This window comes from Bipolaris victoriae (assembly GCF_000527765.1).
Source record: "Bipolaris victoriae FI3 unplaced genomic scaffold scaffold_16, whole genome shotgun sequence".
NCBI classification, from domain to species: domain Eukaryota; kingdom Fungi; phylum Ascomycota; class Dothideomycetes; order Pleosporales; family Pleosporaceae; genus Bipolaris; species Bipolaris victoriae.
Genome location: NW_014575376.1, coordinates 30,543 through 57,303, shown reverse-complemented (window position 1 = coordinate 57,303; position 26,761 = coordinate 30,543). Strand labels below are relative to the sequence as shown.

At 51.2% G+C, this 26,761-nt stretch overlaps 14 protein-coding genes across 14 annotated transcripts; 7 read left to right on the top strand and 7 right to left on the bottom strand.

Annotated features, from left to right (window-relative positions):
- Positions 1 to 304: 304 nt before the first annotated feature.
- On the top strand, positions 305 to 1,399 carry COCVIDRAFT_90909 (hypothetical protein; the record flags this gene model as incomplete). The annotated part of the gene is made up of 1 exon (XM_014704269.1): positions 305 to 1,399. One exon carries the CDS (start codon positions 305 to 307, stop codon positions 1,397 to 1,399), a length of 1,095 nt encoding a protein of 364 aa, XP_014559755.1.
- Positions 1,400 to 1,672: 273 nt separating this feature from the next.
- On the bottom strand, positions 1,673 to 3,157 carry COCVIDRAFT_90775 (hypothetical protein; the record flags this gene model as incomplete). The annotated part of the gene is made up of 2 exons (XM_014704268.1): positions 1,673 to 2,730; positions 2,785 to 3,157. The coding sequence occupies 2 exons, from the start codon at positions 3,155 to 3,157 to the stop codon at positions 1,673 to 1,675; spliced, it is 1,431 nt and encodes a 476-aa protein (XP_014559754.1).
- A 1,423-nt stretch (positions 3,158 to 4,580) lies between these two features.
- Positions 4,581 to 4,838, top strand: COCVIDRAFT_35032 (hypothetical protein; the record flags this gene model as incomplete). The annotated part of the gene is made up of 2 exons (XM_014704267.1): positions 4,581 to 4,760; positions 4,809 to 4,838. 2 exons carry the CDS (start codon positions 4,581 to 4,583, stop codon positions 4,836 to 4,838), a joined length of 210 nt encoding a protein of 69 aa, XP_014559753.1.
- Positions 4,839 to 5,904: 1,066 nt separating this feature from the next.
- On the top strand, positions 5,905 to 11,462 carry COCVIDRAFT_23945 (hypothetical protein; the record flags this gene model as incomplete). Its single annotated transcript, XM_014704236.1, has 3 exons — positions 5,905 to 6,627; positions 6,706 to 8,064; positions 8,175 to 11,462. The coding sequence occupies 3 exons, from the start codon at positions 5,905 to 5,907 to the stop codon at positions 11,460 to 11,462; spliced, it is 5,370 nt and encodes a 1,789-aa protein (XP_014559722.1).
- Positions 11,463 to 12,033: 571 nt separating this feature from the next.
- Positions 12,034 to 13,679, bottom strand: COCVIDRAFT_13334 (hypothetical protein; the record flags this gene model as incomplete). The annotated part of the gene is made up of 2 exons (XM_014704212.1): positions 12,034 to 13,200; positions 13,263 to 13,679. 2 exons carry the CDS (start codon positions 13,677 to 13,679, stop codon positions 12,034 to 12,036), a joined length of 1,584 nt encoding a protein of 527 aa, XP_014559698.1.
- Positions 13,680 to 13,904: 225 nt separating this feature from the next.
- Positions 13,905 to 14,060, bottom strand: COCVIDRAFT_91040 (hypothetical protein; the record flags this gene model as incomplete). Its single annotated transcript, XM_014704266.1, has 1 exon — positions 13,905 to 14,060. The coding sequence occupies one exon, from the start codon at positions 14,058 to 14,060 to the stop codon at positions 13,905 to 13,907; it is 156 nt and encodes a 51-aa protein (XP_014559752.1).
- COCVIDRAFT_91041 (hypothetical protein) lies at positions 14,059 to 14,628 on the top strand (the record flags this gene model as incomplete). The annotated part of the gene is made up of 2 exons (XM_014704265.1): positions 14,059 to 14,225; positions 14,280 to 14,628. 2 exons carry the CDS (start codon positions 14,059 to 14,061, stop codon positions 14,626 to 14,628), a joined length of 516 nt encoding a protein of 171 aa, XP_014559751.1.
- A 4-nt stretch (positions 14,629 to 14,632) lies between these two features.
- COCVIDRAFT_90837 (hypothetical protein) lies at positions 14,633 to 14,869 on the bottom strand (the record flags this gene model as incomplete). Its single annotated transcript, XM_014704264.1, has 1 exon — positions 14,633 to 14,869. The coding sequence occupies one exon, from the start codon at positions 14,867 to 14,869 to the stop codon at positions 14,633 to 14,635; it is 237 nt and encodes a 78-aa protein (XP_014559750.1).
- A 24-nt stretch (positions 14,870 to 14,893) lies between these two features.
- Positions 14,894 to 15,961, bottom strand: COCVIDRAFT_35028 (hypothetical protein; the record flags this gene model as incomplete). The annotated part of the gene is made up of 1 exon (XM_014704263.1): positions 14,894 to 15,961. The coding sequence occupies one exon, from the start codon at positions 15,959 to 15,961 to the stop codon at positions 14,894 to 14,896; it is 1,068 nt and encodes a 355-aa protein (XP_014559749.1).
- A 219-nt stretch (positions 15,962 to 16,180) lies between these two features.
- Positions 16,181 to 17,854, top strand: COCVIDRAFT_23941 (hypothetical protein; the record flags this gene model as incomplete). The annotated part of the gene is made up of 2 exons (XM_014704235.1): positions 16,181 to 16,258; positions 16,310 to 17,854. The coding sequence occupies 2 exons, from the start codon at positions 16,181 to 16,183 to the stop codon at positions 17,852 to 17,854; spliced, it is 1,623 nt and encodes a 540-aa protein (XP_014559721.1).
- Positions 17,855 to 18,113: 259 nt separating this feature from the next.
- On the bottom strand, positions 18,114 to 19,634 carry COCVIDRAFT_35026 (hypothetical protein; the record flags this gene model as incomplete). Its single annotated transcript, XM_014704262.1, has 1 exon — positions 18,114 to 19,634. One exon carries the CDS (start codon positions 19,632 to 19,634, stop codon positions 18,114 to 18,116), a length of 1,521 nt encoding a protein of 506 aa, XP_014559748.1.
- A 381-nt stretch (positions 19,635 to 20,015) lies between these two features.
- Positions 20,016 to 21,060, top strand: COCVIDRAFT_90931 (hypothetical protein; the record flags this gene model as incomplete). Its single annotated transcript, XM_014704261.1, has 2 exons — positions 20,016 to 20,130; positions 20,177 to 21,060. 2 exons carry the CDS (start codon positions 20,016 to 20,018, stop codon positions 21,058 to 21,060), a joined length of 999 nt encoding a protein of 332 aa, XP_014559747.1.
- A 424-nt stretch (positions 21,061 to 21,484) lies between these two features.
- COCVIDRAFT_90949 (hypothetical protein) lies at positions 21,485 to 23,062 on the top strand (the record flags this gene model as incomplete). The annotated part of the gene is made up of 1 exon (XM_014704260.1): positions 21,485 to 23,062. One exon carries the CDS (start codon positions 21,485 to 21,487, stop codon positions 23,060 to 23,062), a length of 1,578 nt encoding a protein of 525 aa, XP_014559746.1.
- Positions 23,063 to 25,315: 2,253 nt separating this feature from the next.
- Positions 25,316 to 26,732, bottom strand: COCVIDRAFT_43954 (hypothetical protein; the record flags this gene model as incomplete). The annotated part of the gene is made up of 3 exons (XM_014704259.1): positions 25,316 to 25,592; positions 25,640 to 26,348; positions 26,396 to 26,732. Coding segments are annotated over 3 exons (1,323 nt in total), but the record flags the coding sequence as incomplete, so codon positions are not given.
- Positions 26,733 to 26,761: the final 29 nt, after the last annotated feature.

Here is a 26,761-nt window from a genome sequence, read left to right as displayed (position 1 = left end):
AATAATCAAGGCTGGGTAGCTTTATTGAACTGTCCGAGTTGCTCGTTTGCCTTGAACGTTTGCTTCCACACACGCTGCTTCCAGAACGAGCGCGACTTTCCAAGACAGGAACATGGCTCCTGGTGTGAACAAAGAACTTGTTTCTTTTATTTTCCCAGCTTCTTTGCGATACTTGTGCACCTACTATACTACTATTATCCACTGTCGTTCCTAAAACGCCACGGATCGACACAACGCCTTTGAAAGCATCCTTTCGCTTTGTACCATACATGTTCATAACATTGCTAGACTCGGAGAAACAATCATGTCGCCCATGTCCCCAGATATGCTAGCACATCACCGCAACCAAAACTCATTACCGCATTTTTCATCTTCTGGAACTTCTACCCGGCCGATGCAAACAAACACTGAGCAACCCAAAGAAACGACCGCACCCCCAAGTCCAACCCACTCCCGCACATCACATACCACGGATCTAAATCACTTCCCCATACCCCAAATCCAAGGTGTAGTCCCTGGCTTCCGCCACACTCACACCTCACATTCACTCCCCTTCTCCACCCCCACAACCCGCGATATCCTCCAAACACTCAACACAACAAGCTCACCACCCACACCAGATCCAACAACACAATCATCCTACCCCCGCCCTTCCCCTCCAAACTTCCTCTACCCCTTCGCCATTGTCCCATACAAAACCCTCCCTTCCACCTCTTGCACTCGCTGCCCAGAAAACGCCATGGCAGACTCACCGGACATGTCCCTCGCAACCACACTGCCCTTGGGTCTCAAACTGCTCTTTTTGGGTACGCTGTGCGCCGCGGCGCTGGGACTCGCATGGACAGTGGTAGTATGCTGTATTGTGCAGCACAGCGAAGCGGCGCCTAGTGACGAAGAAGCATGGCAGAGCGAAGCGAAGCGTAGCGACAGCATTCAAACGCAACATGGCAGCAAAGAAGAGAGCAAAGATACAAGAGACGTCGCAAACCCTTTTGCCGACCCCACAAACACGCATCAAACTACAGACAAGAGTGCAGCGCTGAGTTCGGGTATCGACGTACCTCCTACACCGCGGTATCGCAGGCGGAACAACGCAGTACCGGGGTCGCCGCAGAATCCTTTTTTGGATCCACCCAGTGAGGGGGAGGGTGTGCGTGTGGAGAGGACGGAGGGGGAGTGGACGAGGGCCCGAGCGATGTTTTTTGCGGAGATGGAGGCTGTGGAGAGTGAGATGAGGGAGTTGTCTCGTGGGCGGGTGGTTGATGGGGAGGTACCGGCGCGGGAGAAGAGGAACGGACGGAGTGGTGTTATGAAGGTTGTGGAAAGGGGGGTTGAGATGGTGGATGGGGGTGTGGATGATGTGGTTGTTGCAATGGCGAGGTGGACGGATGATAAGTGAAAGATGGAAGTTGGGAATGGTGAAATTCGGACATATTAAGGGGAGCAACGATGACAGGGAAGAATTAACCGAGTTGTTGATTTCTGTACCAAGCTACGTATGTGAGACAGTGGTAAAGATATCACTGAGTCTTGAGAGGAGAAAAATGGTATCATAGAAGACGTTGCTTAAACGCCCTTTTTACGTCTCCCCATTGAAAAGATTAAGAGATAAAAACGCCAAAAATGCTCTCACCGTTCAAGACGAAGAGAAAATCAACGTGATTTAAATGTTTCAAATGTCAAAATCTTTGCTCAGTAGCTCCTGTGCTTCCAGGTCCATCTTCTTGCTAATGAGACGCCCGGCTACCAGATCACCGACTTTGTCTACCAGCTTTTCTCGCACATCTTCGAGATTGGATGCTGTGTATGTTCCCTCTCTCTTTGCCTTTTCGGCTCGTTCTCTGACGGCCTTTGGAACGAGAGCAGGGAAGGAACCGACGAGTACTTCAAGCAGTATCTCCGCATCATGGCGCGTGCTCTCATCGGCCAGCTTCTTGGCAAGGAAATCCTCGCTGTACATTTTTATGTTGGGTAGAATCAATCCTCGGAGTGCATCAGAAGGACCAAGGACGAGAAGAAGAGCTTGTAGAGCGCCAAAATGCGCACCCACTGTTTTGTCAGGGTCCATGAATTGCTTTAGACACGTGCGGGCGATCCGGGATTTCAGTCCCTGGTTTGATGACGAGTACTTTCTGCAAATATTCCGGAGAAGGTGTGCTGCAAGTGTTCGCAAGTAAAAGGCATCAGAAGCAGCGCGGCTGTAGTCGGGTACCGCCCCGCCCAGAGTCTCGGAAGAGGCATTGGAGGGCGCGGGTTGGTTTGCTGGTCCTAGCTTTCCGCCAATGCAGCAAGTCAGGATAGGTGGGACCATGTAGGCAACATAAGGGTCGAGGTAGATGGCCTGGTTGTTTAACAAGGCCTCGGAAGCGCGCATCATTTGGCTGAGTATGAACAAGTTCTTCATATTGTGTGTAACCTTCTCGGCTATGAAGCTCAAAAGATATGTTGTCAGCTGATGGATACCGGGCTCTGTCGAGATTGCAGCCAGGGCTGCATTCTGCCATTCAATATTTGTCTCATCGACAAGAGCGCCCGACAGTTTGTTGAACAGCTCTTGGGATTCCTTGGAGAGCACATGCTTGACGAGAGGCTTGACGTTGACATTGTCGAGCCCGTTGGCAGCAGCCAGATGTGGGTTTGCGTTAGGGCCTTTGGGTAACAAGTCGGCAGTGTTGGTATTGGGATTCTGGGGTATAGAGGGCTGGACTCCCTCTACGGCAAGCCAGTGGGCTGGGCAGAGTTAGAAAATTGGGGACAGGGCAAGTGACGGGGCATGTAGCTTACCTGTGAAGGTGATTTCCCGTGGCACCTTGGGCAGGGGAGCGTTGATGAGCTTTTCGAAATCGACCTCCTCATCCTCGACATAGTACAAGGGCTGGCCAGGTCCCAGTGAAGCCTCGCCGAAGCGCAGCGGCCGGGTAGATTCGTAGCCATAGAGAGGCTCCACATTGAGCACCTTGAGGGCATTGGATATGTCCTGTGTGCTCAGTGTTGTCCGCTTCCCGTGTCGCATAAACTTGAGCGCTTCCTCCAGGACCTGGGCCAGACGAAAGTCGACGTCACGGGCTAGCTCTTCGACGACGTTGTCGGCGAGTGAGGCAATGCCTACTGATTCGGCCACGTCTCGCACATTGTCGGGGTTCCAGACTGAGGACATGATGGCAGAGTGTCGTGCGAAGCGCGGAGGGAATCAAGCGGAACGCAGGGAGGAAGCCGATGGAAGGGCGGAGAGGGTATCACCAGGCGGGTGACGCAGCGGCGGAATTTGTGATTGTTAGCCCTACGACCCAGTGAAGCACATGCCGGACGCGCGCATGCGCAGGTAGTGGGAAGATGTCGCCGCGGAGATTGCAAGCTGTGTATCCCCGCGTTTCATATACGACGGCGCGGTGATGATGGTCGTAGTCGTAGTCGTGGCGCTACTGTGGCTACTGCGGAGAGAGGTGAATTGAGCCGGCCCAGGCTTGGATTGGCTGCAAGGCGGGTCTGCGCGCGCAGAGGGAAGTCGCGATGGGTGACGGTCCTCGCGTCAGTCTTGGCGCGCCACTTGGTCGTTACTTACGCCGGCCATGGTCTCCCTCACCACTATTACACTACACACGCCCACCCTCCCCACAACCGTCGAACTTACACACACACCTTCACACACATCCCCGCCCACATTCACACCGATGGATGTAGTCGCTGCGTATGCACGCATCCACGTCAACAAGTGTGTAGGCGTGTGTAGAGCAACACCGCCCTTGGATTGGCCCGCTGTTTGCTTCACTTGAAAAATAGACAAACATTGCCGCTTCACCACGTGCTAGCCTCTGCCGACTCTTGCACCAGCGGCGCCAGAAATGCGCGCCGATGACGGCCCATGTTGCCGTCCTTCTGGGGGGCCGCTTTTCCCGCTGATAATCCCATCCAAACAGGACATCTCGCGTATCGACGGGGTCCTGGTCTTGTGTAGACCGCCATTTGCAAATGCTTCCGGGGAGGGAAAGCAAAGCTTATCCAGCAGTGCCATCGACTGGCTGTCACGGCTGCGGTCCGTCTTCCCCGCCGCCTCGTAGTCAAGAAGCAGTGCCTATCCCTGCTTACCGTTGTGCCACAATTGCTCAACTGTAGCTCGCCGCCACGTTGTTTCCCTCCCTTCCTCAGGTTCAGTATCCGGCCCGTAACCCAGGCCTCTGCAACAGGCCAACATCTTGATTTGCTCTTCGTGCTCCTGTTCTACCAAACTGCCTCAGCCTCAGCTTCACCCGCTGCTTCGGACTTGGTGCTGCCTGACGCCACCCGTCTGTCCCGCCCGGCCCGCTGTGACTCTGGTTGTCTTTTCCGTGGCGGTTTGGATACGCCAGCTCGACAGACTCCCGTGTAAGCCACCAAACAGTGCCTAGAGGTTTTGGATTGGGAGCGTAACAAAACCGCGCCTCAGACTATTTAACCTCGAGACTACTTTAGCGTTTTGTCCCGCACAACACACTTCCCCTTCTACTCATCCCGACCTTTATCGAAACGTAATTTTAAACAGTCTGTCCTGAACCTCAAACATCGCATCTATCCACTCCACCGTCAATTCCATTCATTCCACCATGGTCATGTTGAATCAATTTTTGACGGGCACAACATCTGATTCCATCAACACGCGCTCTTCCTACCACGGATCGAGTTTGGCTGTCACTATGCCACCGCAAGACCGCTCGAGAGATGACCCTCCATCTCCTCCCCCTCAACCTCCGCCTAGCCCAGCTCACTGGAGTCGTCTCGTCTCTGTGAGTAGTATTGAAAGAAACATTGTATCCAGCTAATACTCTACCAAGATTGATACACTGGCCCCACTTGACATCTAAGTTCAGGCTTAGTAATGCCAGGTCGGTAAGCAGCCACTCTTTATCCAGTCCAACTCTTTCTGACATTTCTCCAAAAGTAAACTGCGATTTCTCACATCACCATTTTCCATCGATAATAATCCGCACCACCTTTCGGTCGGCTTATCGTACTCCGTGCCTCAGACCTTCATCGCCACGCCGAATTTTGTCAAGTATCCTGTACGAGTAACATGGGTAGTGTAGGTTGATTCAGATATGGATTTTGGCAGTCTTGGGCCTTTCTTTGTTTCGCTTATCTAGGGTGTGAATTGGGTGTTGGGGCGTTCGGTTAAATGAATAGCTGGGTGTATTCCTACACAGCTCAAGTACGCGGATATGCCCGTTCTGTTTTGTAACGTACCGCCAAGCGGCGCCTTTCTCCCCAAATACAAACATTGTCTACATGATATTCCTTGTGTTCTGGTATATCTAGACACTTATTTCCCTCCTCTGCTGGAATAGATACAATGGCCAATGGGCTAACAAACCCCTGTTAGTGGCAGCAGCGGATGAGCTAGTCTAGCAAAACTACAGGCTCCACTTCGCGAGCCCGGGCATCTGATTAATATTCCGGTCAGAACATTACACAGTAGGACGACTAAGCCTGATTGCCATGCCCAAGTATTATCCCCTGGTGCTACACTCCACCTCGCTTACTGATTAGCGCGCACTAGTCGCGTGGTCTTTTCGGCTTTTCCAAATTCGAAAACCCAGACAGTGCGGCTCCACCCCAGTTCACTGTACACCCGGTCAGATATACGTGCAATCCTTACTAGACAAGCATTCTATCTCTCCTTTATTCTCTTACGCAATCTGATTTATACTGCAAACACACAAAAACCACGTCGTCTCCCGGGTTTTGCTACGAGAGATATCTAGGTCTTGGCACGGGATCGACAAGTCCCCACTATCCGCCACCAGCGGTTACCCCACGGCATCTGCCACTTGGTAGCTCCTTTAAAAGAACACTCTTTCCTCACCTTACCTTCATTATTGGCCTTTTACCTCCGAACCGCACCGGAATCCTCCAATCACGTGCGGACTCATCATGGCCGCCAATGAGCAGGATACCACGGAGCAGATTCTCCAATGGTACTCCAATCTCTACAGTCGCCGGGTCGACCTGGTAGGCGACTTCGCAGGGAGCGAGAGATTTCTCGTACACGGCGAATCACTCCTACTCCAGTGTTTTAGCGACCCACATCTCGACTTCGACCCAGGCTACCAATTACTACACGCCTCGTACACTGTTGAGAAATATCTGCAGGGCCTCCTGTCCCGCAGCTGCAACTTCCACATCGCGTTCTTTAACGAGCATCAAGAATTCTGTGTGCCTCAAGATGCCTCTCCCGCCGTTAGCGAGAAGTATCTGCTTGCACGAGCAGCCATCATTCGTCACCTCAGGGTCAATCTGCCAGACGCTGTCCCAGAGACTGAAGTCCACACTTTCCCTTCAGTTTCCTCAGTCGAGTTTTCAGAATACCTACGTGCTACCGATATCTACTTTGTGCTCTGTCACGATGGAGCTTCTTTCACAGACATCCGCAAGAGGATGTTGCGACACAAGGACCTCGGCTCTCTCAAGGATGAGGACCCAAGTGTAAAGGGCCGTCATCAAAGCTACAAGTCATCATTTCGCACTTTTATCTATAGCATGATGCAGCGCGGCTACAGCGCTGCACTCGTGAATGGGCTTGAGTGGCAGGACACAAAGGTGGTCACAACAGTCTTGGAGCACGCACGTTCCTTGACCCTAGACGTCTCATCAGCAGTAAGTATATACAAGGCATGAATACTGTTATGTCGCGTTCTGCGCTCTTCATTGATAAGGTGCTGACACAAATCATAGAATCATCATCCTGAGAGGAATGTCACTGACATTGTCGACCTTTCCCACATGCGTGGATTCTTACAAACAATCAGGGAATCATGTGATCAGCTTCTGACTGAGCGTGAGTATCTGACAGTGCTTGTCGCTTCGAAGCTTTCAGCCTCAAACGCGAATCTGTCATCTATTCTACTACGACAGGCAGCAGCCCTGTCAGAGCTGGCTTTGTCGGAGCGCATATTGAATCATCAAGAAATTCCTGAGGAGGTCAACAACTTCATTCTAGAGTTTTGTCATGAAGCGCGCAGGTTCATCAATAGTCCGGCATGGGCAGAAGCTTTCGCCGGTCATCCAGATTGTGACTTAGCTGACCTTATTGACGGGCGATTGCTCGCTTCTTATGCCTGCAAGGCTTCGCCAAAGCCCAATGAGCACTTTGAGGTCCTTCTCAAAGCCACAAAAGCTCTTAACAATCTTGATATCCCACTGCAACCAAGCACGTCTCCTGCTGCAGAAGGCTCACCCGAGACCAGCAGTGATGACGAAAGCTTCACATACAAGGTTCTTCCCTTCTCGAACGACGTCTTCGACCCTCACCTAGCCCCAATTCACCTTGACGTAGCTCGGTCGAGTGGAAAACCAGACCCGACATCGGCTACCATCTTTCGTGAAGTCACACATTGGCACAGCCAAAAGTCTTTGAATCAAAAGGCGAAAGTGGTCGTAGAAAAAGACCCAAAGATTGCGAAGAAAGCACTTCGCCGGAATCAATTTTTCATGGCTGAGATGACTTCGTACGCTGCCAGTCTGACGAATGCTGTTGGTAAAGTTCTAGACCCAGAGACAATTACCCTCGGCGACAAGACAAAGCCTGCGCCATCGAACACGGAAAACAAAAGACCAAAACAAGTGCAGAGACAAAGCACCAAGAACATCAATGCCTCAAAACAAGCCATGCTTGACAGTATTGCAGCAAGCTCTAAGCGCAAAGATGAAGAGAATGCAAAGCAATGGTATCAGGCTTGGACGGTTTCTTGCGCAGGATTCGAAAAGCAGGTTGACCTGGCGTCGCGGTACAACAAAGCCAGACAATATTTGGCGGACCGCAGCGAGGCTCAGCGTCAGGTTATTGGTGCAGATGTGCGCATCTACATGCTAAACGTTCTCCTAGAGATGTGGGTGCGTTACTGCCGTGACAACGCGAAGGATAAGGGTCTGTATGTTGCAGCACTCTTATTCGATACTGCACGGACTCTCTGTAATCACGAGACTGTTACCAAGACCATTGCGATATGCCTCAAAGCTACTATCGATCGATTGAAGTTGCCGAAGCTTCAGGTGCCGTCAGCTCAAGGCGATCGGAAGCTGCCCTTTAAATTTGTAAGTTGATTGATGCTTGAAGCACATCTTGGATACTTGCGTTGCTTGTATGATCTTGGATGACCTGCAGTGTTTTGCGTATCTTGAATTGCTGATGCTGACTTTTACAGGCACTGGAAGACACGTTAGTGTCCGATCTTGCTTTGACGCTGTCCCCAGAAGAGTTTCAGCTTCTCCATTGTGGGCCTTACTTTGATAGGACGATCGACTCTGCTCCAGACTCTCGTGTACCGTTCGAGCCAGACGCGTGGCAACGACGGGTACTAGATGAGATTGATGCTCGGCGAAGCTTGCTTGTCATTGCGCCAACTTCGGCTGGTAAAACCTTCATATCATTTTACGCCATGAAGCAAGTCTTGGAAGCCAACAATGAGGATGTTCTGGTTTATGTTGCACCAACGAAAGCACTTGTCAACCAGATCGCTGCCGAAATTCAAGCTCGATTTTCGAAGAATTACAAGTACAGTCAATCTGTATGGGGTATTCACACAAGAGATTACCGTATCAACAATCCCACGGGATGCCAGATTCTGGTAACAGTACCCCACATTTTGCAAATTATGCTGTTGGCGCCCAGCAACGCCAGGGGTTGGTCTGAAAGAGTGAAATGGATTATATTTGATGAAGTCCACTGTATTGGACAAGCCGAAGATGGACTGGTTTGGGAGCAATTGCTACTCATGGCTCCTTGCCCTATCATCGCTCTTTCTGCGACAATTGGCAATGCAGAATCTTTCAACGACTGGCTCTCAGCTAGTCAAAAGGCTGCCGGCAATGAGCTTGTGATGGTACAACATCCGCACAGATATTCTGATCTTCGCAAGTTTGTCTATACGCCGCCTCCAAAGCGTGACCCAGCGAGCTACTTGCCTCTTCCGGCTAACCGGTCATTTGCTCAGCTCGGTCTCGATGAGCATGCGGATTTTGCATTCCTGCATCCTGTTGCCAGCTTGATAAACAGGAGCCGAGGTCTTCCCAGCGATCTATCTCTCGAAGCCCGGGACTGCCTGACTCTGTGGCAGACTATGTGCAAACATCAAACTGATAAGTACCCTGTCGACAAGTCACTCGATCCCTCTAAAATTCTCCCTACTATCATCAAGAAGGCAGATATCATCAAGTGGCAAGATGGCCTCAAAAAAATTCTCACTGCTTGGATGGCGGATGAGGCATCGCCTTTCGAGAAGGTGCGCAGTGACCTCAGCAGTTCCATCAACCGTATTCAGGAAGCATCGCCCACCGATGAAGTTAAGGAAGACAGTACTGACAACAACGGAGAAGTGGACGAGCTAGGAATGGAAATCAACCATGACATTTCCAGCATACTACCACTGCTAGCCGATCTGCAGCAACAAGATGCACTCCCGGGTATCATCTTCAACTATGACCGTGCGATTTGCGAGAAGATGTGCCGAACACTCATGAAGCAACTTGTAGATGCCGAAATTGCCTGGAAAGAGACAAGCCCCAAGTGGAAAATCAAGCTGCAACAATGGGAAGACTGGAAGAAAGAGGTGCAGAGACGAGAGAAGCAGGGTCTCCGTGGAGATGCTTCCAAGGGCATGACCAAGCAAGATCAAATGAAGGAGGCGGCTAGCGTTGAAGTTAGCGCTTTTGCCTCATTTGATCCGAACAAACCTCTTGATGGATTTCACTTTGCCGATCATAAGAAGTTGTCCCAGGAGGAGTTTGCTGTACACGCAAAGGAGCTGCGTTACCGTGGTGTAGAAGAGTGGCTGATTGATGGCCTCATGCGTGGAATTGGAGTCCACCACGCTGGTATGAACCGAAAGTACCGGTACTGTGTCGAAATGCTTTTCCGCAAGGGCTATCTGCGGGTGGTCATCGCCACTGGTACTTTGGCCTTAGGTATTAACATGCCGTGTAAGACTGTGGTCTTCTCAGGTGACTCTGTCTTCTTGACAGCTCTCAACTTCCGCCAGGCAGCCGGTCGTGCCGGTCGTCGTGGTTTCGACATGCTCGGAAACGTCGTCTTCCATGGCGTGGCACTCAGCAAGATTCACAAGCTCATCAGCTCCCGACTCCCTGACCTCAATGGCCACTTCCCTATAACCACTACTTTGGTTTTGCGGTTGTTCACTTTGCTGCACTCGTCAGGGAATGCGCCTTTTGCTGTCCGTTGTGTCAACGCTCTGCTGTCACAACCGCGATTGTACCTGGGCGGCGAGGATGCGAAGATGACAGTGCTCCACCATTTGCGATTCTCTATCGAGTATCTCCGCAGGCAGTATCTTCTTGATGCACAGGGTACCCCCCTCAACTTTGCGGGCGCTGTCTCACATCTCTATTTTACGGAGAACTCATCATTTGCATTCCATGCGCTACTGAAAGACGGATACTTTCATGAGCTGTGCGCCAAGATCGACACAAACAGGGAGCAGGTTCTACGTGAGCTCATGCTCACAATGTCGCACTTATTTGGTCGAAGGTATTGTCGACAGGCAGATGAAGAGTACGTCCAGGAAGTGGTCAAGAAGAGCCCGTCAATTGTGTTCCTACCGGCAATGCCAGAGACGGCCACCAACGTCTTGCGCCGTCACAACAAGACTACGCTCGATATATTCACTGCTTATGTGCGTACATTCGTCGACCAGCATGTACAACACCCAGACAACACTCTGCCCTTGACCGAAGTCACCGCCGGCAGCAAGACCCCAAGTTCTGGTGTGACCCAGCCCCAAAACATCAAGGCTCGCTCAACCTTTGTTGCCTTGTCTGGCCACGACGACAAATTCGAATCTCTGCACGACCTCTGCTCCACCAGCCGTTCTGGCGTCTTCCTTGAAGAAGCCGTCGTTCCCCACGTCGGTCTCTACCCGGAAGACTCTGAACTCCCTCTAAACGCCTACCTCTACGACTTCTTCCAACACGGCGACGTCGAAGCCCTGATCAAAGCCAACAAGATCCGACGCGGTGACGTCTGGTTTGTCCTCAACGACCTCAGCATGACCCTCGCCACCATCACCACCAGTCTCTCCAGCTTCCTGGGTCTCGCCACCGAATCCGACCTCGACTTCATCGACGTCCGCGGCGGCGGTGACGACGAAGAGGAAAACCGCGAAGACAAAATGCTACCCAGTGATACGGCCACGGAAGCCAGTGCCACCACTGCTGGCTCCTCGAACAAGGGCGCGTTCAAGCAGGAAGTTACTATCCAGCTGAAGAAGAAGGCCAAGAAGAAGGTCGAGGAGAGCTGGGAGGATGAGATGGGGAGTGAAGAGGAGGAGTCTGAGGTTGAGGAGAGTTGGGATGCTGAGGAGGATGAGGACAAGGAACCCCCTGCGTGGGAGGAAGGAGAGGGCTTGCTGAATGTGCTCAAGGCGTTTAAGGCATTGAAAGAGGAGTTTGATATGAAGTTTAGGGCTATGTGGGCTTAGTTGAGGCGGAGGTTGAAGTGGTGGTGGGTTGGGATGGAAGTGGGAAAGAGGAGAGAGGAAAGAGGAGAAAAGGGGAAAAGTTGGAACATTTCATTGTGGCTTTCTACGAAATCAAGACTGTACCTAGATGATGATAACGAAGAGAAAAAAAAAGATATATGACATAGATGATGAAATGAAAAGAAAATGTAGAAAATGCGGCTAGATATTGGTCGGATGTGAGCAAAGTATGGTTGAAAGTCTCTCTCTCCCTTTTTGCTTAAAATGACCACCACCAGACCAAACATGCACACATGTATCTGGCAGCTGTCACACTAGGTTTGCCGCGATCTATACCAAGGTGCGAAGCACAATGAAACATAGCAGACCAGGCAGTCACAATAAACACTCATTGTAACGAATTGATAGTGAAGCATCTAGTACGAATGGATAAATTTCTTTCAACAACGCCAGCGAAGAGTGGTTGGTGTATCTAGCATACGCTGATCATAACAGCAACGCAGCAAAAAAACGAAAAATTCATAAAAACCTCCATAGAGGGCAGCAAGTTCCAATTGCAGTTGTCATCGCCTTAAAACTCGCCTCCACCTCCACCCAAAGCAGCAGCACCCCAAATACCGACCAAGCCCCAGACACCGACTCTCCAGCCTCTCCAGAGACCATGCACACCCTGACCCTTCCTTGTACGCGGTGGTCGGGAGAATCCCATTGCCTTTGCGCTTGCTGCTTTAGCCGCGCTGGGACCTGAGACTGAGATGCCTTCCTCACGAACAATGAACCATAGGGTACCCAGGACACCCCTGTACTGACCAGGATCAACGATTGTATCGAATCCGTTGTCGTTACTCGGCCTGTCCAGACCGTAAGCTGGGCTCTTTGAGCGACTGGGTGGGGCCTGATATTCTTGTGCGACACGCTGTGCTTCGTGTTCTTGCAGGACGGCGACCTGGCCGCGGCGGAGAACTGTCTCGAGGGGGAGACGGATGAAGAGTTCAGCGGTAGAGGAGAGGAAGGTGCTGAAGGAGTAGGTGGCGGGGGTGAGGATGGGGTCGATGCTTAGTGTTGAGCGGAGGAAGAGAGGGGTGGATGAGGAGACAAGTGTGGGCACGCAGGCGTGCATTATGGTTGCGGGGAGGAGGGTGGGGGAGACGGAGAGAGAAGGGAGGAGGGAGAGACATGGGTATATGGAGCGTGGGGAGGATGAGATGGGTGTGATGATCAGGCGTGTTCGCACTAGATCGAGGGGTGCGAGGAGGGTAGCGGCAATGGCTGTTGCAGCAACAGCGACACCGAGGGATGTCAATGGGTTGGGACTGTCGAGCACATCGAGACCCCCAATGCCGCTTCCTGCTGCCCCCACAAGCCCGGGGTCGGGTATGTTCAGCAGGGCTGAGATCAGACTTCTAAACCAGCCCTCAGTCGTCTTGAGCAGGAAGTTGTAGATGAAGGTGCAGTTTGTGCCTTTCCACACTCCCCAAGCTGACTCTTTCTGCCATAATTGCCCTATTACTTCGAGAAGAGAGTCTGCCCGCTTGAGTTCTAGTTTCCTGAGTGACGATGGTGGGGGTTGAGTTGGTGTCCGCGAGGGTGATCGACTATCGAGTCGTCGATGGCGCCTCCGCGGGGACCTCGATGGCGAGTCGTTGGGCGAGTATGGCGAAGTGGGGTTCACGCGCGGTGCTGTTGTGGTGAAGTATCCCGGAGAGTCCTCGTCAGACTCTTCGTCTGAAGGCGGGAACTGCACGGTTATTTAGCCCACATTCACATGTCAGACGGGGGTGTCATTGACAGAGTACCTACATCCTCAAACTTTCCACTGGCAAAGCTCCCTGGCCCTCTCTTGTGGCCCCACTCACTAGCATCCTTGAGCGCGGAAAGCTGTCCCTTGGCCTCGTGGATTTGCAGTATCGTCTTCGCTACCTCGAATGGCTGGGCAAGCAGCACGCTTGTGTAGTTCCACAGCGCATGATCCAGCAGCTTCTTTGCATGGCCGGCTATTGTGGGCGATGTCTCTGGAAAGTACGCGTCATAGTCGAGATCTGAGAGAATGTCGCGTGCCTGGCTGCCCAGACTCGATTTATTGCTGGGGGCAGGCTTGAAAGCGGGCGGGAGTGGTGACGAGACGGTCTGGTTCTGCGGAACCTCTGGAGGCGGGCCAATGGAAGGCGGGATGTAGTACGGTCGGAGGGGGTTTGGGGCATCGCGCGAGGAGGCCATGGTGAAGGCGGGGTATGGGGGAGAGGAAGGGCCTTAGGGTGGTGCCCGCTGTCGGTTTTGTTTTGTGAGTGCTGGTGGTGGATGCATGCGCTTTCAAGAGAGGGACCAGGGTGGGGCGGTCTGTGCTGCCAACATTTCGTCGTCGACGTCTCACAGCATTCGGATTTATCGGCGGCTTCGTTTGTTGCGACTTTTATCCTGGCAAACATTTGCTCTTTTGCGCACTTACCCCCTGACGTCTGCCATCTTCTCAATTGAGCGGCCACATACACCCACAATGGCGGCGAACCGAGCTTGCTGGATGTTGGTCGAGGGACGGATAGCAGGCGCGAGAAGCGCCTTGTCGACTCCACTGACATCGACCAGCCATTGGGCGACCATGACATGCCAGAGAGGGATGCACACGCAGAGGGCGGCCACGTCTCAACCACGGCAATTCAAAGTAGCCACTCCAACAAGTCCCTCGTGGCTACGAAACAGCCGACAATTCTCCGCCAGCCATGCACCCCGCCACGGTCACCTAGACCCTCCTAGGCCTGGGGAAGAGTGCGTCTTCACTGTCTACTCTTGACTCATAGATCCAGTCGCTAACAATACTAGACGAAAGGTTACATTCATAGACAAGGATGGCCACTCCTCGACCTTTGAAGTCGCCGACGGCGACAATCTCCTTGACGTTGCCCAAGCAAACGACATAGAAATGGAGGGCGCCTGCGGAGGCTCATGCGCCTGCTCGACCTGCCACGTTATTGTCGAAGACGAGGCCTACTACGAAAAGATGGAAGAGCCCGACGATGACGAAAACGATATGCTCGACTTGGCTTTTGGCCTCACTGAGACGAGCAGACTGGGCTGCCAGGTCAAGATGAGCAAGGAGCTGGATGGGCTGGTAGTACGGTTGCCGAGCATGACGAGGAACTTGCAGGCAAGCGATTTCGAGAGCAAATAAGTCCTCACAACATGTCCAATATAGGCCCATTTGATCGAGGCGTGGAGTGGGATCTAATAGGGGATGATTTGATGGTCCCAGCAGAAGTGCCAGATACGACGCTGGGTGGCATCTTTTCGGTTCTTCGTACGTACGCAACATTTGGTACAAAGCATGTATAACACAAACACTCAGCTTGCATATGCACTGGCGTAGAGGACGACTCGGAAAACGCTTGTATAGTAAATGGTATCATGAACATTCTAAACAACTCCTTGTCATGCTTTTATGCTTCAGCGATCTGCTCCTTCTTCTGCCCTCCAGTGAGCATGTCGAGGAAACCTTGCTTGCTCATCTCCTTAACCTTCTCCTCCCTCTTGTCCATACCGACTACCATGCCCGCCTTGCTTTCTCTCTCGGCCTGCTCTCCCTTGACTTGAGCCGCCCTCACTGCGTTGAACAACTTGATCACACCCTTTTGTGCCGTCTTCCTGAGCTCCCTCTCCTTTGTCGATGTCGCTTCTGTGCTGACGCTGGGATCATTCAGTCCCAGAACATCCCTGATACGGCCCTTATCCCGCGCAGCCTTGCGCTCTGCAATGAGTTGACGGCGCACTTTCTCGGTAAGTTTCGAGTCAGCAAGCTCGCGGTTCGCTGTCGCCGCATCTTTCGAACGCGACAAAATAGGCTCTGTGCGTTTTGACGTCGATAATTTCGAGCCCAAGATTCTCGAGATGGAGTTTGCAAAGGCCTCGGGGTCGTTACGCTTGCGGACTTTGCGCGCAGCAGCGGTAGATGTTTCGGAGACGGAAGAAGCTTCTGAGGCGTCGGATTCTGAGTCGGCAATGGAAAACTCGTCGGCTTCAGGTTCAGAGTCGTCTTCGTCGTCATCTTCGATGTCGCTTGGCAATGGGGCTGCGTGATCGACGGGAGCCGTCTTCTTCAGCGCAGACTTTACCGGAGCCTTTGCTTGTATGCTGGCTTTAAACTTGGGCTCAGGCTTCTTCATTGGCGCGGCATCCTCTGCTTCGTCCTCATCGTCGCTGGCTGAAGATTCCTCGGCCGCAGCTGCTTGTTGCGCTGCCTTCTTCGCCTCAAACTTTGCTTGCTTCCTCAACTGCTGCTTGGACAGTTCTGGTTTTCCTGGAAGAGTTGCATTGGCGCCCGAGGGCTGGAATGGCTCGTCTGGCTCTTGGCTGCTTCCTCGTGCTGGGGCATCGCGCGCAGCACCTTCTTCTTCGTCGGACGAACTGTGGTAGTGCTTTTGCTTCTTGACCTTTCTCTTCTCCTTCTTGGGTACCTTTCCTCTGAGCTGGTCCTCGGTCCGTCTCCGCTTCAAAGATGTGTTGACCATTGTGGCTGTGGTTGTGTAGATGTGGATGTCGAAAGGCACTGCGCGGTCGCAGAAAAAAGTTCCAGATGATCGGCGTTAGGGACGCCAAAAGGCCGACGGCAGGGCAAAGCGCGCCCCGCCATGCCTGCATTCCCCACAGAACACCACGAGAACATCACCGACCACCCCCCACGCCTCACACCCCCATCTCTCTAATAATTTCCCTACACAACCGCCGCTATGGTGCTTCAAGATCTTGGGCGGCGTATCAATGCCGCCGTCACAGACCTCACGAGGTCGCCCAATCTCGATGAGAAGGTGCGCACTTGACAAAACAGCAATACCTAACAGGTGGCTAATATGCGGAAGGCTTTCGATTCCATGGTCAAGGAGATCTCTAACGCCCTCGTCGAAGCCGATGTCAATGTCAAACTCGTCATGAACCTGCGACAGTCGATAAAGCGCGCCGTCGACTTCAAACACCTTGCGCCCGGTGTCAACAAGAAGCGCCTCATTCAAAAGGCCGTCTTCGATGAGCTCGTCAAGATGGTTGATCCGCATGCCGAACCTTTTAAGCCGAGAAAGGGAAAGTCAAACGTCATTATGTTTGTTGGTCTCCAGGGTGCGGGTAAAACTACAACATGTACAAAGCTGGCGAGATGGTACCAGGCAAGAGGCTTCAAGGCATGTCTGGTCTGCGCAGATACATTCCGTGCCGGTGCATTCGATCAGTTGAAGCAAAACGCCACAAAAGCAAAGATCCCATACTATGGTAGCCACACCCAGACGGACCCCGTATTAGTGGCGGCTGAAGGTGTAGAGAAGTTCAAGAAAGAGCGCTTTGAAATCATCATCGTGGATACCTCTGGAAGACACAGGCAAGAGAAGGACCTGTTCGATGAGATGGTGCAAATTCAGACCGCTGTTACGCCCGACCAGACGATCATGGTACTGGACGGAACCATTGGTCAGGCTGCTGAATCTCAAGCTCGCGCTTTCAAGGAGGCAGCAGACTTCGGAGCCATTGTTATCACCAAGACCGACGGTGCGGCAGCAGGTGGTGGTGCCATCTCTGCAGTCGCAGCAACACATACTCCCATTGTCTTCCTCGGTAATGGTGAACACATGTTGGATCTCGAACGCTTTGCCCCACAAGCCTTTGTTTCCAAACTGCTGGGAATGGGCGACGTACAAGGTCTTGTCGAGCACGTCCAATCACTGAAGCTCGATCAAAAGGACACAATGAAGCACATTACTCAAGGAATCTTCACCATTAAGGATCTCCGCGACCAGCTCTCCAACATCATGAAGATGGGTCCTCTCTCCAAGATGGCTGGCATGATTCCTGGACTAAGCAGCATGATGGGAGGCATGGACGACGAAGAGGGTGGCGCCAAGCTCAAACGTATGATCTACATCTGCGACAGCATGACAGAAAAGGAACTCGAATCCGACGGCAAGATGTTTGTGGACCAGCCTACTCGCATGACCCGTATAGCCCGTGGCTCAGGCACGTCAGTACGCGAAGTTGAGGAACTGCTCACCCAGCACCGTATGATGGCAGGCATGGCAAAGAAGATGAAGGGCGGCATGGCCAACATGCAAAAGGCACAGGGTGCCATGGGCGGTGGAAATAAGCAGCAACAACTCGCCGCCATGCAGAAGCGCATGCAGAGTATGGGTGGCGCAGGGGGTATGGGCGGAGCGGGAGGCGGTATGCCGGATCTCGGAGCTATGATGAAGATGCTCGGCGGCGGACGAGGAGGCGGAGGAGGCATGCCGGATCTTTCGGCTCTCGGAGGTATGGGCGGCATGGACATGGGTGCTATGATGAAAATGATGGGCGGCATGGGTGGTATGCCTGGAATGGGCGGCGGTGCGGGTGGTGCCGGTCAAGGCAAGGGAAGGAGATAGTAAACCCCCCACTTTTGTTTTATCCAGATGGTATGGATTTTTGAATTTGGATGCATAGCCACGGCGTTGGGGGGTGGGGAGTCTACTATTCATCACATGGGTGCTCGTGTTGATAGATGTTTTGTGTATACGGGATTGGTTTGGTACGTGAGTATATTACGAAAAAACCTGGGATCAATAGAGCAATTTCCTGCTCACTTATGTATATCATATTTCCCAACACTATACCGTTTGTGCTATCTAACCCATCTATTTATGTCTATTTCTCGCCCTCCACTCTATCCTCTCCAAACACAAACCCCAACTCCTCCAACGTCCTAACCTCTTTCCTCTCCTCGCCCCTGGCCCCAAACGCCTGTCTAATCTTCGGAAAATGCTCACGGCACCAGAATTGCCACTCTCTCCAAACCGGGGGCTTCTTTCCTTTCCCGCCATCTTCCAACCCTTCTTTCTCCACCGCCTGAGCCGCCCAAGCACTCATCTCATTGATATACTTCCCGTCCTTCGGGAAATTCAGTAGATGGAAATTTCGACCTGAACCCATCTCTTCTTCCATACTTTGTTCCCAGGCACGCATCGTCGCGAGGGGAGGTAAATCGAGACGACCCGCATACACACGCGCCAGCACCGCAGCCTGGGCTTCTGCAATGGGAAAAGGGATTACACGCTGATTCAGCGCTAGGAACGACAAGCTTGGTCTCGGTGCGTAGAATAAGTGCTGGAATGTATGGTTTACTTTTTCCCCCGTTGTAATTAATTTAGGTTCGACTGATTCCAGAAATGGTAGGCTGTAGAAATATCCTGTGGCGAAGACAATGGCGTCGATGTCGTGGGCTTGTGTTCCGTCTGCGAATTCTACGCCGCGGGTTGACGGTAGGAAACGGGCTATAGGGGGTACCTCGCGGCGTCGCTGGTCAGCTGAGGCGGCGCCGTGGGTTGCGCTGAAGAGGGATTGGGAGCGGGTGGACCAGAGGAGGGGGAGGGAACAGGTAGAGGCGATTTGGGCGCTTATGTCTGCGCCGGAGGCGGAGTTGCCGATTACGATTACTTTCTTGGAGGTAAAGTCTGAGGCGCGGCGGTAGTATTTTGAGTGCGTGATTCGACCTGGGTGTTGGGCTGCCCAGTCTTGGATCCCTGGCATGGATGGGATGGATGGGACGATGAAGTGGCCGTTTGCTACTACTACTGCGTCGTAGATTTCGGAGGTGGACTCGTTGGTTTGGAGATTTTTGGTTGTGACGGTCCATGAGCTGGTGGGGTTGTTGGCATCTACAGGTACGACATCGGTGACTTGAGTGCAGTATTGGACGAGATTTTGGACGTCGGCGGAGTAGTCTTCTATGTACTTTAGAACTGTTTCGTGTGTGGGGAAGAGTTGGCTGTCGGATGGCCAGTCGAGGTCTTGGAAACCCATTAGTCCACGTGGGATGTTGGTTTCGAGTTTCTCGTATATTGGTGATAAGAAAGAGGGAATATGAAATGCTGTGTCGGTGCCATTTGTATCAACATCCCCATTGGCAACGTTCTCTTTAGGCTGCCACTCCGGGTTCTGAAAGTCTTTGTTCGGGTTGGTCTGGGGTATATCGAAGAGGTTTTCGTCTCGCTGCTCGCCAGTATAGATCCATATCCCCCCAGGTCGATTTCTCTGTTCGAACAAGACAACCTTCTCAAATGACTTCTCGGCTCTCAGGTACTTTGCTGCTATCACACCTGAAGGCCCGGCACCTACTACCGCTACTGTCCTTGCTCTAATCGATATCCTATCTCCATTAGAAGCCATGGTGTTGGGCTTGGGTTCTGAGCCGTGGAAATATCGCACAAAGTGCTGCAGAGAGGGGCCAATAGAACGGCAGGCACTGGGCTGGTGTACAGGGTATCCCCGCAACACCCAAGTAAGCATGCGTAGGAACGCCGTCGTAATCAAGACCAGGCGTCGATGTGATGGTAGTGACGAATAGAGGAAGGTTTCGGCGCTGGTCGGAACGATGTCGGAACGATCTGCTGGAGCTGATCACCGCGATGGCACACAAATGGGCTGACCTGATGGTTGGCACTACCCCTCTCAACCCTGGACCTATGCTCAGGCTTAGCTTGGGTTACTTAAGTCGCGGCATTTAGTCAACATCCCAGTTGACAAGATACGTACTTGAGGTTTAGAGCAATGCTTCGCACTTTGTCCCTCGCACGGTTCCCCGCCGCATCGAGAGCTCAACCCCTCCGCAGGTTCTCCATCAAAGCGACAACCATGGCACCACTACGAGCTGGCTTTGTGCCCGGTAGGCTTCAATGAAGAGATGGAGGGCTTTATTACTAACTACTCAGAGCACTTTTGCACCCCACTAGAGTTTGCAAAGAGGCACTATGGCCTCGATGTGGATCTCATTCCCTTTCCTTCTGGCACCGGTCACATGGTCACTGCCATCCAGGCTGGTGAAATTGATCTTGCAGTAGGCCTGACGGAAGGCTGGATCTCAGCGCTAGGCAAAGCACAAACTGCCAAGCAAGACGCAGGCTTCAAAATAGTCGGCACATATGTCGAAACGCCACTATGCTGGGCCATCTCAACTGGGGCGAAGAGGGATGAGCTGAAGGGTATTCAAGACTTGAAAGACAAGAAGGTGGGCGTTTCGAGGATTGGCAGTGGGAGCTATGTGATGAGCTTCGTGCTGGCAGACCAGCAGGGCTGGCTGAATACATCCTCCGATAGCCCTCCGTTTCCTGTGGAGATACTCAACACGTTCAAAAATTTGCGCGATGCCGTCAATAGCGGCACAGCAGACTTCTTTATGTGGGAGCACTTCACCTCGAAGCGCTATTACGATAACGGGGAGATCAAACGCATTGGCGAGATCTACACTCCCTGGTCGTCGTGGAAGATTGTTGCCGCAAACCATCTGCTCGCACCAAAGAGCAGCGGCAAGCCCTCACTCAAGCCAGAGCTGGAGGATGCGCTGGAAAAGTTGAACAAAGGCGTCAAGCACTTTGAGGAAAATACGGAAGAGGCTGTTAAATTTATCATCACGAAGCTCGACTACTCAGAAGAAGACGCTAGGGAATGGCTGAAGACTGTAAAGTTCTCACAGCAGGTAAAGGGCGTCGATAAGGGAGTCGTCGAAAAGACTGTTGGCATCTTGCAGAAAGCTGGTGTGTTGGGCAAAGACGTCGATCAAGCAGACATGATTGCACTCGAGCGTATCGGAAACTGAGTCTTTACTGTGGACTCTTACACGAAACCCAGTGCTTTGAAGTCGCTCATCTGAAACATGAAAGAGCTTGTCGGTTAATCGGGGATGCCCGTCAACTAAAAGTTTGAATCAAGAGCTCACTTTCACCGGGGAAACGCGGTGTTGTATATTTCAGTGACAACCACATTGTTTGCAAGGTTTCGATGTTAGTCAACAGCGACAAACGCGACAAGCTAAGTTCGTTACGATCGCTCAGCTTTGTTTCATGACATAAAGGACAAGAATATATAGATATAATCTTCCTACCTCAGTATTGTTAGCAACAGAGCATTCACCCATTTATTGACTACACATACTGTGGACGTCCCCTGAACCTACCCGGATATGGTCTAGGACCGATAAAAGAAGTAGCAATTACTCCGGACATTGAAATCCAGCTACAAGAATGTCAGAAAACGAGAAAAATCTGAACTTGTCCTTCCTCGACCGACAATCACACATTCGCATATATGGCCGCTACTATATCGTATTCCCTTTCCCTGACACAAAACACGCAGGTGAAGCCATCGATTCACTCCGCATAGGCTTTAAAGAGGTATTAAGGCGATTCCCTTGCCTTGCTGGAACAATCAACATGCCGTTCATCGCCAGTGATTGTCTTCAGGTACTCTTTCCCGATCCTATCGATCTAGAAGCAGAAGCGGCCCGTGTTTTCACTGTAAACTTAGATGAGGCTATCAACACCGATTATCACTACAACACGCTAGAGAGGACGTATTTCTCAGCAGAGAACCTTCCTGCAGAGGTCTTTTGTCCTGCTTTGATTAAAAACCATCCTGGGCTGGACGATGATGACCCATATGCAGAACGAATGAATAGTCTGAAGAGGGGTCCACTCCCTGCTTTTGCTGCCCACGCAACATTTATACCTGGAGGCTTAGTCCTGAGTGTTTGGTTTCACCACGCTATCACTGATGGGGCTGGCAACGCGAGGATCCTAGAGGTATGGAGCGCGGCTGTGAAATCTTTGAATATGTACACTCAAGAGACGAAACCTAGTAAGATCAGCTCAATGCTAATCACAACGGACAATATTACAGATGTCAATCTTGCTAGGGGTGATCTCGCTACCCTTGCACGACGGTTGAACGTTGAGGCTACTAATCCACAGGCTGAAAGGGTACTGCAACATTCAGCAAATCCCATCCACGAGCTACCATACAAAGTCATCACAAAGATGTTTCGCTTCCCAAGTTCAGTCATCACTCACCTCAGCAAAGCCATGTCTCAGCACACAGAGAAACACATATCTCACTTCGCTTCTCTAGCAGGACTCGTCTGGGCCAACATCATCCAAGCCCGCCTCCCAGGATTCATCGCGGTCGGCAACACGAAATCGACCTTAGCAGTCATCATCGACCTCCGAAAACACCTCCCTGGGCCCTTCTCATCCTCTGACTACTTAGGAAACCTAGTAGCCTCCAAGATGCCCACATGGGATCTTTTCCAAAGCGGCAATAGCATCACATGTCAAAACATGTCGGTAGAAACCGACTTCGAAGAGGACATAGAGCACGCCATGCTCCTCCCAACTATAAGCGTCGCCCGCCTCCAAATCAACATCCAGAACCTCGCCTCTTTCATTAAAGATGTCGACGACGCTGTCCACAGCGTCGACGAAAAATGGATTGGCAGGAAATTTAATCAGATCCTCGCGGACTCCACCCAAACCGACCAATCCTGTCTCAAATTCGGTAATGGACCTGATCTCTATATTACCAGCTGGCAGCACATGGGCGCCGATCGCGAGTGGTGTATTCCTGGCACTTCAGATGCCCAGCCCGCTGCTATTCGGCGTGCGGCGTGGGTGAGCGAGGGAGGTATCGTCGTGTTGCCTAGGAAGAGGGATATAGAGGGGAGGGAACCAGCGGCGTATGAGGTTTTGGTCAGTCTTGCTGAGGAAGATATGAAGGGATTTGAGGATAGTCTCGCGGAGGGGAAGTGGTTGGAGGATAGGCAGTAGGGAAGCTCGAGAAATGTTTCGGGGAGGTTTGAGAGTCTATGAGTGAAGATTAGTAAGTAGTGATGACCATAAGTACTTGAGCGGTTTGTTTTGTTAGACTCATTGAATTCGATCACAAAATGTTACTAAGTAACGTGTCAACATCTACAGAGATACCTTACCGAATGGGTCTTCTCTACTCCCTGATCACTTTTCACTCATGAACTCCATGCATTCTCTGCATATTTGGCTTATGAGGTTAGCGGCCAGAATTTTACCATTGTAAAGTTCTGAATATATGCTCCATTGAAACCATTGGCATTTCACACAAGGGAAATTTACATTTGCAGATCTAAGCGAAAATTAGTTTTGATTCAACCTTGAACGTTTCTCGAACCATTCCTGGATCAGTGCATGTTTTTGTCACATGACTTGGCAAGCATGGCTTGATAAATCTTTATGTTAACTAACGCATTTCACTAAGTCCTATCATGTCATCAGTACCGCGGACTCTTTAAAGATTAATCTTTTAGTAAGATGCGGCACATTTATACATGAATTAAAATCTATGAAGTTGCAATAGCAGCGAGGGTTGTCGATCACGCTGCGCGAAGGCATTACATTTACGTTCTTTGATAATGCATACAAATAAGCCACTGAAATTCTGAATTTAGAATAACTCCCATCTATCATGATCAGAAACATGAAAACTTGCGCACAGAGAGCTTAGGTGGCCCCCAATGTTATTTTCTCTTCCACACATGCAAGGCACCTTTGGTGACCGCACATGACACAAACGTTTTACCATCCGCCATGTGAGCCTTGTCTGCAATCTGAACAAAACCAAACCACATCTCTTTCTGTAGACATGCTTGTCCAGGGCTGCTGTATTCCACTCCCACTACCGATTTCAGATTCAGTGTGACTTTTTCCCTTTGATTGACTAGATGATATCTCAGGGATCTCTTCGAGCGATATTGACTCATTCTTGGCGCCAAGTCTGGGCTCATGATATGCTGCTATTTCAGCTTCGTTTGCTTGCTTCTCTGTAATTTTAGAACCACTTCCCCTTGTATTGTAAACTTTGTTCTTGAATGTCTCGAGGTCGTGACGCGTGCTAAAAGGTTTGTTTGATGAAAAGACCTCCACCTGAGGTTGCTTCGCGCGGAGATGAGAGCTGCGGATTGATGTTCCATACGACCCTTTGACAAGTGGTGATACTTTGTCTTGTACATCTGGATCCAGGGATCCTGATTTGGGATTTGAGCTAAACTTCCATGACTAGGGCCGGTACGGGGGCAGGATCGGCGCCGGGGGCATTTAGGGTATCAATGTATTGCCACCGGCGATACTTGACAAGTTTGTTGCATGTTCTGGTGGAGTCGTAAGGTTAGTATGCGGCAGAGAAGCCAACTCGCGTGGTTCTTCAGTACTATCTATTCGATATGCATGTATAGGGTCGTCTATTGCCTCTTTGATATGTATCCAAACGGATTGACAGTCGTTGGGATCTTGGAAATCGAGTAACAGACCCGTTCCATTCTTTTGGGTACAGAGAAGTGTTGCTTCCCCAGCCCTTCGGCATTCAATGCCCTTGCTTAGCTGCTCTCTTATTAGCTGGTTATGAGGCTCATTTTGATCCACAACCACGAGACATATGCCTCCTGCGAAAGACTCAAGTTGAAGATAGCCGCTCATTATAGTAGTGTCACCCTCGAACGTCCGCTTGGCTCGTTTAATGGGATATCGAACATAGTCAGCACGGCCCGGCGGTTCTTGGCTATCATTGAGTCCCTTCTCGTCCCAGAGCTCTCTGAATTTCTGTTGATTTCGCGACTCTTCCGCTTCACAGTCTGAAGCTTTTGCCATACGCTCGCGTATCTCGCGTACCTTTTTGCTCAAGAGCTTTTCAATACCCTCCACATACCCCCGAAGATGCTGCCATTCTTCTGATCCTTTAACTGCAGATTTCTGTTCAAGCTCATCGAGTTTTTTGTCCAAAAGTTCCCTGATCTTTTGTTTAACAGGCAATTCATCTGATTCCCATCTCGACTGGTCTTGTTCAAAATCGCAGATATCCATATCTAAGAGATTACTGATCTTCTGTAGATTCGGCAAATCTCCTGACTCCCAGTTCAGTGGTGGAACATCTGGTTGTGGTCGTGGTTGCGCATTTAAATGCGGAGATGAGGGGGGTTTGCTTGGCGATCGAGCTGGTTCCGACTCCCTTGGGGGCGTTGGAACCACTTCGTTGATATCAAATTGTGTATCTCTGCTTGTGTCTGACTCAGCATCTGGTTCTACAGCTGGTGGTAGAGCCAAAAGAGCAACATCTTCCATATGTCTCGCAAAATGCGTTAAGATGGCGCTCTTTCCATCTGCTGTAAGATTCAAACAGAGTGGACATTCAACTGCTTCCCATGCAGGTCCAAAATTGTGCTCGAATTCTAGGTGATTCTTCCAAGCTTGAAGGTTCGTAAATGCGGTTGCGTTGAAATGGCATTCACGATAGAAGCAGTTATATGGTTGCAAATCGCTAAAGAGGTGCTTCCTGTTCAAAATGAGTACAAGCTTGATGGACGGTGAAGTTTGAAATACCTCCATTCGCGATTGTTCTCTGCCCGTACGAGTTTTGCGCACGCGATACACTCAAAGGGTTGACCATTTTTCCCTTCTGCTGGCAGCGGTGGGATGCGGACTCGCTCGCCGCCCGGTACGCTTGTCATGAACGATACAGTCGACTCCGCATACGATGACTGTGGTTTTGCGAGAGAAGTGCCAATTCCTGAATCCTGAAATTCAGAACTAAGGCCAGTGGATTTGGTAGCAAGGGGTGCTAGCAAGCCATGTAGCTCAGGCGTCGCAGCGGTATTGTTGTCGCGCTCACGTTGCATACGTAAGAAACGTGACCAGCTGATTTTGCCCAAAACCTGCACTAAATGTACTTCAGCCTTTGGGTACTTCGTTTGTATCAGATCAGTGTGATAGTCGTGCGCAAAACGTGGGCCCACCCCTACCACGCCAGGCTCATCGTCGTGGGATTCATCCGGAGCTGGGCATTCCAAGGCAGTACCAAGACCCATCAAGCAATTTACATATGTCTTCGTTCTGCGAATCATCACATCTGCTCGTCTTGGCAAGCTATCTTCTTCTTCGTGATCATCGCCACTGTCGCTTTCATCCTCGCTTGAGTTCTCGTCGGCAGCTTTCAGGTACCATTTCCATTCACTATAGAACTCTGAGGCTGCTGTGTGCTGACGTCGGACTGAGGCATCGTTCACCTGCGGTAAGACGAAATTCGACATTCCTATTCTAATCAGTACTTCCTGTCGCATAAATAGGTATTTAACTCACCATCTAACAAATGTCTGCACAAATGGATCAGGATCTCGATGGTTGCTTGTCGAACTTCCGTTGATCGCTTGAGGTGATCATCAAGTCTTCCTCCAGCTACTCCATGGCCATGCTCCCAGAGTTGTAACGTAGCGTAGCCTTGCCGAAGCGTGCGGTTCCCAGGTGTTGTGATCCATTTAGGACTGGAATGTTGTATCAAGTTTCGAAGCAACCCGAGGCATGTCTCAAGCATGCGGGCTATCATTCCATGGTCTCCCTCTGGCTTCGGAGATATCTCCTGTTGCCACCTCTCAATATTTTCCCTACTTGTACGTGAGCTCAAGGCGATTGAAGTCATTGGTCAAGTATCGCTCGTAACTGTCAGGC